Raw genomic sequence first — 12,057 nt, 5'->3', positions numbered from 1 at the left:
CGCTGGACTCCTTAAGGAAAGACGAGCAAGGGCTGGTACCTTACACGATGGCTTAATGGTAGGATTTCACTGCTTGTTATGTGATATTGTTTTATCTCATGGAAATACAGTAAAGTTTAAAGGAGGCACAGTTAGTACTAAAGATAGTTTAGAAACAGAAGCCATGTAAAAATGAAACTAAAAATTCATGTCTAGGAAAAACTAAAACTCATAACGATAAATATAAAATATAATAAATCAAATTTATAATCTCTGTATTCATCAGCCTGAAAATACTGATGTCCGTGAATCAGAATTTGGGGCAAATGTTTTGAGGGGGTTTCAAAGATGTACTTTTTAAGGATACATTTTATTTTTAGTTCTATATTATTTTATTTCTTTAATCGTTTTTCATTAGTGATAATTGTATCTGAACTAAAAAAAAAACATTAAATCACATGACTAGGATACTGTTTTCATTGTCCTCACTCTTGTTTAGTGGATTCAGAATTGGAAATCAATAATGCCTTTATGCTGTGGCTTTTTAACAAAAAAAAAAATTTCTAGGCTTCATGATTAATTTTTTTAAAAAAGGAGAGAAGTAGGCAGGAGAGTGGATAATTGACAAACTTTCATTTCCTGAAATATAACTACACATTCCATACATCTAGTAAAGACATAAACTTGAAAAGACTTCAGTTTTTTTTGTCATAACTTCATTGGATTATAACCAAAATGGCAGATCTTTTTATTCTTCCTTAAAATATTGACAGAGAACCATAACTTATTTTCCATTAAGGAAACCCCACAGAGAACCCTTACCTCAAATTTGCTGGTTTTCATTTTTTTCTTGGAGTTGTTTCTTCAGGTGATCATCCTATCGATATGGTGAGGACAGGAGGGGACACGGAGTGAGTCAGGATGTACTCCTCCCACTGTGCGGAGAAGGGATTACAGTAAACACCTGCATAAAGTGAATAGTGGTTACAACAGCTGGCGGTATTAAACAATGGGGAGAAAGTGTTGTAAAAGCATTATCTCTTATGGTCTCAGTAACCCTATTAAGTAAGGGCTGTTTGAGCCCCATTTTACAGATGAGGAAACCAACACTTAGGAAAGAAACTATAAGGATTTGTTCGAGATCATGCAACTAGTAAGATGTAGAGTTAATATTTGAACCCAGGTCTGGATGAATCCAGCATCTGACCTTTTAACTCCCATACTCTTTTCCTTTAAGTAGCCGTATGAGAAGCCAAGGACAGTCATTCATTCATTTACTGGTAGACATGTACGTCACTGCCTTCAGGAAGAATTTCACAGTTCTGGCAGTTTTTAAGAGTGAGCATAAAGTGAAATAAGAAACATGCTCCAAGACAAACTTGGGCAGAGAAGTAGATCAGAAATCAGATTAAATACCTTGATGTGGAGTACTAGGCCACTCATGATCTGGCCCTTAGCTACCTCCACATCATTCCATACTAGTCCCCCCAACCCCTTGATCTCCACCCTCCTACCACCCAAACCCTTGAACACACATAGCTCTTTCATCAAGGATTTTGCATTTGTTCTTGTTTTCTGGACCTCTTTTCCTTGGTCTTTACTTGCATAGCACTTCTCAGCCACCTGGTCTTATCTCTAAATAGCACCTCCCCACGGAAGCCTTCTAGGATGCCCTATCTGTGTAGAGCAGCCTCTCTTCAGTTACTCTATTTCACTGCCTCATGCCTTTATTTCTGGCACTTAACACATGCCAAAAGAGCAAGAAATTCATTTTCCTTCTCACCTTTTCACCTGAATGGGTATTCCTTCCCAATACCCAGCACAGTTCCCGGTATCTTTTAGGCTTAAGAAGTATTTTTGAATATTTATGAACATTTAGAACTAATTGAGCAAAGTACTAAAGAGATAGATAATTTGGTTATGGGATACCAGAAATTTACATGCATGCAGCCAACATAAGCCACTCTAAACTTCTAAGAAAAAGAGCAAGAAGATTAAATGACACTTAAAAAGGGTTTTATTTTTGACTGAGATAAGCAAAAAAGTAAGAGATTGTGAGGATGTTGATCTGGCAAAAGAATTGAATTTCCAGTAGGGAGATTCTTTGATATTTTAAAAATTTTTGGCAAAAATATCCATTTTCCTCAAAATCTGTGGATTTTTTTATTGTTATGATCTTAAGGCATTTTTTTTACTCTTTCCTTTGTGAAATGACATATTCTTAATTATTAAGATAATAGAACCATTCTATTTTCAAAAACTATTTAATTAAATTATTGTTTCTCTGAGAGTACATTCACATCCCTTCTCTCTATAAATTTGGTCACAGTAATTGACTCCCCTTGTCACCAGGCTCATGTGCTCTTTAGCAAGTAACTGAGTTCCTTTTTGCACAAAGCACTATCTTCATATTAAACATGGCTCTATAATAACATTATCGTCAAAGCCATATTAAATGTGGCTCTATAATAACATATATGTGGGATAGTTGACATTAATAATTATCCAAATTGGATGTTAATCTCATATGGTATAGTTTAAAAATTAATCCTCACTTATATTTAAAGGCTGGTGCTTGCAGGTTAGCTAGCTTTATCAGGCTTCTGTAAGTCTTAGCTGATTACTAGAAATACTGTTTTGGTTTTAAAACCATAAGCATAAAGGGTACAGGAGAGTGATAACTAATATACTTCTATAGGGAAGTGTAATGCTGTGGTTGAAATTCAGTAACAGTACCTAATAATTATAGATATAAGGTAAGCAGTAATATAGCTGGATATATGCCAAATGCTTGGCAATAATTTTAGTTGACACGCAATCTCAGCACCTTAGCTTTCATAAATTACATGGGTATTGAGCTTGGATATTTTAGGTTGGATAGAAAAACCAAATGGTTTTTCAGTGTGTCACAGTTGCAATGATGGTAACTGAATATTACCCAGGTATTACTCAGACGTGTGTGCAATAGAAAAAGAAACCCTTCATTTCCCCATCTGAGGGCAATGGCCCAGCATGTGAGTGAAGATCTTTGGAAGCAGAAATAAATTCTTAGACTGAACCTTCAGCCCAACCACAGTAATTCATCTTCTTGAAAGCTGAGATTTTTGAAACCAGTTAGGCTAGAATGGGAAGCAAAAAGGCCATATATTCCTACTGAAAGATATAAAACTGAGAGAAAAAATGAGGGAGAAAACAATGATAGTAAACAATTCCAAGCTAATGTGACTCTATTGTGTGTGTGTGTGTGTGTGTGTGTGTGTGTGTGCGTGCGCGCGTTTACTTACTTCTTTGAAAATTTGGTAGATATTTTGCTCGATGATGCTGGTGATACAACTGGACACAAAGATGGCCGCAGTGTGAAAATTATAGTCTCCATAAGCAAGGGCTACGGCCGAGCAAAGGTATGTTTTTAATCTTAAATTCTAAATATTCCTAAAGGATGAACCATGAATCAAATATATCTTATATTGGATATTTGTCCTGGTAAATATGCTATCAGCAGTGTGTATCTTGTCATTCACTTAATGTGTCATAAAAGCATGAAAGTTAGGGACTCAAAAGAAATTACATCATTATATAGGTAGAAATACGTCTCAATATCTCATGTTCATTCACTGATGACAATAGTGATTGTCAACCACTCTCATTTCTATAGCTTCAGAAAAGAATCATCATTTTCTTTGACATAAACATCTTGTCTAACATTCTTTTGGTGTCATCTGTAAAATACAGGGGATATTTATGATGTGTAGTAACACATTACCAGGGTTGTCAATATAGTTTTTGTACAAAGAAGAGACTATATGCTAGATGAATATTCTAGACACTAGAAAGATGTATTTACTGAACTTAGTATGAAAATTCTATTGATGCTACCTATGTGTCATTTATAAGCAAAGTCTTAGAAGATAAGGCAAATATTTTAATTTTTCTGGAATCAATTATTGCTATCAAATTGACAATGTCCTTGTGACTCAAGTCTTTTTTGAAAACTATAAATATTATTTCAAGTTGAGTTTGTAGTCGAGTGGCCAAGAATACAAATCTGCAAATATCTGAATTTGTTCCCGTCAAACAGAAAAACAGAAAAGTCCTTTGGAATTTTAAAATAGTTGAAATATTGAAGTTAAAAAAGTAAGATAGCACTTGTGAATTTTTACACTGAGAAAATATTCCAAGAATTCCAATGCCATAAACTTTCTTCTTGAGCTGTAGATTTTTGCTTGATTTTCCCAAGTGGGTCTTCATGTGAAAGATTCTAATAGTCTCAGTGAAGCTTAAGCTATCTCTACTTTGAAAGCAGCTACTTACAAAGCATTGTATGAACACATTTGTTTTGACTGGGTTATAATACTACTAGAAAGCAAGTTTTCTATTTTAACATAATTCTAAAAGGCAATGTTTTTGAACATTGAAAGGAATTGTTTTAGTTTTCTTGGGTTGCCATAACAAAATACCATAGACTGGCTGTATTACAGATCAAAAATTTATTTTCACACCATGGTAAAGTCCAAGACCAAGGGGCTAGCTAATTTGGTTTCTAGTGAGGACTCTTTTGCATTGCAGATAGCCATCTCTCAATATGTCTTCACATGTCTTTTCCTCAGTGTGTGTACTTGGGAAGAGGGAAAGTTGGGTGTCTCCCTCTCCCCACCCCCTGCCACTTATGAGGTCACTAATGCCATCATGAGAGCGCCATTCTACTGACTTAACCTGATTACCTCCTAACGGCTTCATTTCCAAATATCACACAGGATTGTGTCTTTAACATGTGGATTTGGGAAAGACACAAACACTCAGTCCATAAGAGTAGTAAAAAAAAAAAAAAATCACAATGGTTTGTTGTGAATTTCTTAACCTTTTCTGAAAAAGGTATTGACTTCTAACTTGGATTATATCTAAATAATGGTAATAATCATTTACCCTTATAGAGGCAAATGTTATAGATGAAGAAATCAAGGCTTCTTGATGAGATGGCTAGGTGACTTACCTAAAGTCACATTTCTTAAGTGAGGTGGTAGATATTGTGCATTGTAGAATCCTTATCTTCTAATATCTGATTCAGTTGTTATTCTACCACCTCTTGAGGATAATACAGTCGGTGACTAGAACCAAGATTGTAACATAGCAACTAGCTAATTATATCTACTGAAGTCATGATCACTATTTTATGTAACCATTTCCAGTCATCATAAAAGAGGCTCCACTCAGACTATAAATCTCGAATTGTTTATTTGTCCAATATATGTAAAAAGTCCTCAAAATCCCATCCCACAAAAAAAGATAATAGGGGCGCCTGGGTGGCTCAGTCAATTGAGTGTCCAACTTAGGCTCAGGTCACGATCTCACTGTCTGTGAGTTTGAGCCCCGCATCGGGCTCTGTGCTGACAGCTCAGAGCCCGGAGCCTGCTTCGGATTCTGCGTCTCCCTCTCTCTCTGCCCCTCCCCTGCTCGTGTTCTGTCTCTCTCTCTGTCAAAAATAAATACACATTAAAAATTTTTTTTCGAAAGAAGATACTAAATTTGGGACCATTCTTTGCTCGATAAAATGGCTCCTGTAGGATTCCCTGACATGTTCTTGTAGTAAATTTTTTGATAAATTCAAAGTGGAAACTGTTTTGTAAATATGTGAAGGCCGTGCTACTGTGGATAACTTAGTTTTAAAAGCTGGATTTGATATCATCTAAATCAATACATGAAAACAACCTGAATTTTAGACTTAACAAAGATCAGGCCACAAAATTAGTAGGAGGAAGTTGTAGGTGTCATATGAAATAGTTCTCTTGCCTCTCGATCACCATTTCCCTTCTACCAAGCTGCATCTACTCAAGAATGCACCCGCTGCATTAAAGCAAAAGACTATTTTCCCTATTACCAAACAGGTCATGAATTAGTTTTCCATACCACTTCATCTCATCTCTTTCTTTCTTGTTTTTGTTACTATTGATGTTACTTTGTTTGTTTGTTTAGTTAGTTTGTTGGGGTGGGTTTTATTTTATATAATATACCATGCAGGTCTGTTACAATAAGACCTATAGGCTTAATAAACATTTTAGTCCTTAGTAGTAGTACATTAATATGTTTTAGTAGGAAATGCAGTAATAAGACATATGACTGGGTTTTATTGCGTTCTATTTGTTCTTATTTAGGATCAGAAGTCTCAGGCCTATTTGATAGGATCCATTGGTGTTAGTGGAAAAACCAAGTGGGATGTCTTAGATGGTGTAATCAGACGTCTCTTTAAGGTAAGTTGTACAAAATTTCCTGATACTAAGTTTCACATATGTTTTATTTTACATGCTTTCCTTAGCTTTAATAACGTGGACTTTGCTTTTCCTACCTCCCTTTCAAATAGTAAGGAAAGCTTTCTCGTTGTGCTGTGTGATATTAATAATTCTTTTATTGCCCATTTCAAAAATCTTGACAGCTAGCTTCATATCCCCAGGAGTTTTGTATTTGTAGTAGATGAGTTGAATCTCTGTTTTGACTGCCTTTTTTGTGTGTATCATTTTAGGAATATGTGTTCCGAATTGATACATCCACTAGCCTTGGTCTGAGCTCGGACTGCATTGCTAGCTACTGTATAGGAGATTTAATTAGATCCCATAGCCTAGAAGTGCCTGAACTGCTGCCTTGTGGATATCTTGTTGGAGATAATAACGTCATTACTGTGAACCTGAAAGGTAAAAAGAAAAATGAAAAGAAAAACACAACTGTATCTTTTAGCCAACGTTTCTTTCTTCTTTCTTTCTTTCTTTCTTTCTTTCTACCTCTTTGTTTGCAATTTCACTTCAAGTTTTTGTTACTTGAAAGCTCTCTTAACCACATCAATGGTTTTAATATGAAACGAGACACACTTATTTTTAAAACACTAAAATCTTACTAAAACACTAAAACCCTACTAAAAACACCAAAATTGAAGTAAATGAAATTCTTTGAGTTCTGGGATGTGAAATTTTGAAGATTCTCTAAGACTCAAGAAGAGGAATGTGATGAGGGAATTTCAAATTTCTAGGTTTTCTCCAGTACCATCTTTCATTTAGGGAGGATTCAAAGAACTCATTGCATGTCCCAAAGTAATATATTCATCACTGTATCTTTGATTTTAAAATATGTGTGTGTACCCAATAAATACCCACTGGGGATAGAGAATAGATGTTAAGAATCGGGGATGAGAAATTCTGTTTGCTTTGGATGATGTGATTAATTATAGGCAAATGGAATATCTAAAGTATACTTGTCTCCATAATTCCTTGCTCATATATGTTAAAGAGCCAGAGCACATCTACATAAACTGGATTAATAGAGGAATTTGCCAATATTTGATTTTGTGATTAAGGTGCTTGGGTTAGTAAAAGGAGATACTGTTGCTCTGCTTCTTAATTCCTTGCCAAATATCACAATTTCTATTCTTCAAAAGCTTAAGTGGTTGTACAGCTAGGATTTGTAATGAGAGATAGGAGAAAACAAAGAGAAGGGAAAAATAGAAAGAAAAGGGAAGAATGTACACATATGCTTTAATATCTACATTTATTCTTAACAAAATTATCACCTTCAAAGGCAAGGAAAATATTATGATAGAAATGATAGTAATTCTTCCATTTCTGTCTGGAAACCTACTTGGGAAATATGAAGTAGACAATAGAGCTAAGCCTGAACCAAAGGAAACAGCTAACTTTCTGTTGGATGTTCACTCTGCCTTATTACTGATGTGTTTGTTTGTTTGTTTGTTTGTTTGTTTGTTTGGGGGGGGCTAAAATGGCAGCACATGGTTGTGAGATAGAAATATCAAGGAAAGAATTTTACAAGGCCTGCATCCCTAAAACTAATAACTCTGTTGTCAGCACTGCATTTTAAATCCCAGCTTATGTAGAACAATAAGGCATGCTATTCCCTTTGTTTCTTCCTTCAGGGGTAGAAGAAAACAGTTTGGACAGTTTTGTTTTTGATACACTGATTCCTAAACCAATTACCCAAAGGTACTTTAACTTGTTGATGGAGCATCACAGAATTATACTCTCGGGACCTAGTGGTACTGGAAAGACCTATTTAGCAAACAAACTTGCTGAGTATGTAATAACCAAATCTGGAAGGAAAAAAACAGAGGATGCAATTGCCATTTTTAATGTGGACCACAAGTCAAGTAAGGTAAGTCACAAACTCCTAAGGGAACTTTCATTGCTTACTTATGGATTTAAGTGTCGTAAGCAATTAAGCTATAAGATTGTGTGAGACCCATTACCCAATTTGAACATGGAAACATGTCTATCTCTGACTAAAACTGAAATCTGATGGATGATGTAACCCTGTTTCATGAATTCGAGCAAGACTGATATTCAGTAGCATTCACTTATCAGGCAGCTTTACAAGCATTGGGAATATACAGAAGAAAACGATGGTCTCTATTGTCCGATTTCTCTTAGACATCCATTTAAGAGGTGTTGGAGTAGAAAGAGATCCATGCAGAGTTCTATAGAAGCAAGAGGGAAGAATGACTCTTCTGTAAGAATTTGAGCTTTATAAAAAGTTAACTTGACCTGGATCTTAACAAATAGGTGGGAATAAACTGGGGTATTATAACAAAGGGGATATGGGTATGATTAGACTAGTCTAAGCAGAAATTCTGGGAACAGCAATTTGCTTACATTATATTTCTATTAGAATTTCTGCTTAGGAACCTTAGGAAATTGAACGATATTTCATGTTGCCATCAACTAAGTTCTAATGTACCATAATAATCAGCTTGAACACTCTCAGCTATTAAATAGGCATGAGGAAGCTATAAAACCTAGCCTGTAATTTCATATATTATGAATAGAATAAGGAATCCTAAATGGAAAATTGTTAATGTCTAACATATTCCTGACATTATAATATTTTTGCCTGTAATAATTAATTACTTCCTCAATCAATTTAACCTAAGCATCTCTTAGGAAACTGCATCTGTTATAAGCAATAACTTGATGGAATCCACATGATATTGGGTCATGTTATTTTTCCAAAGATAGCCTGGTTAGATGATCCAAACTGACCCAGTCTCTCAGAAGCTTCAGACCTACAAATTTTCAGAAATAAACACAACTCATGAAAGCAACACAAACCCATTGGATTCTTGAAATAAACCAGACGTATAGCTTAGTAAACAAAACATTCTTAATGGTATGAATACTATATACTAACAAACTGGACAACCTAAGAGAAATGGAAAAGCTTTTAGAAACATACAACTTGCTACAACTGAACCAGGAAGAAATGGCAAATCTGAATAGACCAGTTACTAGTAAAGAGATTGAATCAATCATCAAAAATCTCCCAAAGAAGAAAAGCTCAGGACCAGATGACTTCACATGTGAATTTTATCAATCATTTAAAGAACACCAATTCAAACTCTGCTGAAAATCTGAAGATGAGGGAACATTCCAGAACTCATTCTATGAGGCCAGTATTATCCTGATACCAAAACTAGAAAATGACACCACTAGAAAAGAAAACTACATGCAATATCCCTGATGAATATAAACGTAAAAATTCTCAATAAAAATACTGGCAAACCAGGGGCGCCTGGATGGCTCATTCAGCTGAGCGTCCAGCTCTTGGTTTCGGCTCAGGTCATGATCTCACAATTTATGAGTTCGAGCCTCCTGTCGAAGCCACTGTCAGTGCAGAGCCTGCTTGGAATTATCTTTCTCTCCCTCTCTCTCTGCCTCTCCCCTTTTTTCTCTCTCTCACAAAATAAGTAAATAAACTTAAAAAAATACTAGCAAATCAAATTCAGTAGCACCTTAAAAGGATTATTCACCATGATCCAATGGGATTTACACCTAGGATACAAAGATAGTTCAGCATATAGAAATTAATTAATGTGATGTGTCACATTCATAGAATGAAAGAGAATAGATCATATGATCATCTCAATAGATGCAAAGAAAGCACATGACAAATTACAACATCCATTCATGATAAAAACTTTTAACAAATTAGGCATCAAAGAAAAACATCTTAACATAATAAAGGCCATACAGACAAGCCAATGGTTACCCTCATACTCAGTGGTAAAATTTGAAAGCTTTTCCTTTAAGATCAGGACCAAGACAAAGATGCCCAACCTCATCACTTCTATTTAACATAGTACGAGATATCCTAGCTAGAACAATTAGGCAAAAAAAGAAGGGGAAGAATAAAAGGTGTCAGAATTGGAAAGGAAGAAGTAAATCATCTCTATGTGCAGGTGACATTTTATATATAGAAAATCCTAAAGACACACAAAAAAAAACTGTTAGATCTAATCAATGAATTTAGTGGTTGCAAGATATAAAATTAACACACAGAAATCCGTTATGTTTCTATATGCTAACAATGGATTTTCGGAAAAATAAATAAAGAAGTTGATCTCATTTATATTAGCATCAAAAACAATAAAATACTTAGAAATAACTTTAAGGAGATAAAATATCTCTGCTCTGAGAACTACAATGCATTGATGAAAGAAATTGAAGAAGACACAAATTAATGGATAGGTATCTCATGTTCATGGATTAGAAGAATTAGTATTATTAAGGTATCAATAGTAGCATAAGCCATTATAGATTCAATGTAGTCTCAAGATTCGAATGCATTTTTTATAGAAGTAAAAAAAAAAACCCACTCATAAAATGTATATGGAACCACAAAAGACTCTGAATAGCCAAAGAAATCCTGAGAAAGAAAAACAAAGCAGGAACCACCACACTTCCTAATTTCATCTCTACTCTATAGTCATTAAAACAGTATGGAACTGGCACAGCAACAGACATGTAGAGTTGACAGACACAATGAAACAGAATCAAAAGCCTGAAAATAAATCCAAGCATATACCATTGTCTAATGCTGGATAAGGGAACCAAGAATACTCAATGGAGAAAAGACAGTTTCTGCAGTAAATGGTGCTGGGATAATTAGATATTCACATGCAAAAGAATGAAACTGGGCACATATTTACATTACTCACAAAATTAACTTGCAGTGCATTAAAGATATAAAAGTAAGACCTGAAACCATGAAACTCCTGGAAGAAAACATAGAAATAAAGCTCCTTAACATGGATCTTGATAATGATTTTTTGGTTAAGACACCTAAAGTACAAGCAACAAAATAAAAAAAATAAACAATTGGCAGTAAATCAAGCTCAAAACGTCTGTACAGCAAAAGAAACAAAGTGAAAAGGCAACCTATAGAATGGGAGAAAATGTTTACAAACCATCTATATCTGATAAGGGCTTAATATCCAAAATATGGAAAAAACTCATACAACTCAATAGCAACAAAACATTTGACCCAATTAAAAAGAGGACAAGGGACCCGAATGGATATTCTCCATAAAAGATATACAAAAGGCCAACAGGTACATGAAAAGATGCCCAATATCACTAACCGCTAGGGAAATGAAAATTAAAACCACAAAAAGGTATCACCTCATGCCTGTTAGAATGGACATCATCAGAAAGACAAGATGTGATAAATACTAGTGTGGAAGTAGAGAAAAGGGAACCCTTGTACACTCTTGGTGGGATTGTTAATTGGTATAGTCACTATGAAAAATAGTACAGAGGATCCTCAAAAAGTTAAAAATACTGCCATATGATCCAGCAGCTCCACTTCTGGGAATATATGCAAAGGAAATGAAAACACCAACTCAGAAACGTATCTGCACCTTCCCATGTCCGTAGCAGCATTATTTACAATAGCCAAGACATGGAAACAACTCAAGTGTCCATGGAAGGATAGATGGATTTAAAAAATGGTATATTTGATGGAATTCTAATAATATAATGGAATATTATTCATCCATAAAAAAATGAAGAAATCGATTCTACCATTTGCTACAACATAGATGGACCCTGAAGTCACTATGCTAAGTGAAATAAGTCAGAGAAAGACAAATATGTATGATCTCACTTATATGTGGAATCTCAAAACAAAACAAAAAAATTACCTGAGGTAGAGTATGGAGAGATGGAAATTGTAGGAAAAGGGTTAAAAGGTAAAAACTTCCACTTACAGGGTAAATAAATACTAGTGTTGTTATATACAACATGATGA

General features: G+C 34.8%; 1 protein-coding gene across 7 annotated transcripts in view; it reads left to right on the top strand.

The window, feature by feature from the left end:
- The window catches only part of NAV3 (neuron navigator 3), a 595,128-nt gene that overhangs the window by 561,310 nt on the left and 21,761 nt on the right, over positions 1-12,057 (top strand). For all 7 annotated transcript variants that reach the window (XM_058741945.1, XM_058741948.1, XM_058741947.1 and 4 more), the window contains 4 exons: positions 3,283-3,380; positions 6,129-6,224; positions 6,494-6,662; positions 7,892-8,127. In XM_058741945.1, coding sequence (XP_058597928.1) covers positions 3,283-3,380; positions 6,129-6,224; positions 6,494-6,662; positions 7,892-8,127 — 599 coding nt within the window. The remainder of the gene's footprint in view (positions 1-3,282; positions 3,381-6,128; positions 6,225-6,493; positions 6,663-7,891; positions 8,128-12,057) is intronic.

The sequence above is a fragment of the Neofelis nebulosa genome, chromosome 8, assembly GCF_028018385.1.
Source record: "Neofelis nebulosa isolate mNeoNeb1 chromosome 8, mNeoNeb1.pri, whole genome shotgun sequence".
Classification (NCBI taxonomy): Eukaryota; Metazoa; Chordata; class Mammalia; order Carnivora; family Felidae; genus Neofelis; species Neofelis nebulosa.
Note: the sequence above shows the minus strand (reverse complement) of the source record. Positions and strands in the feature narration are given on the sequence as shown.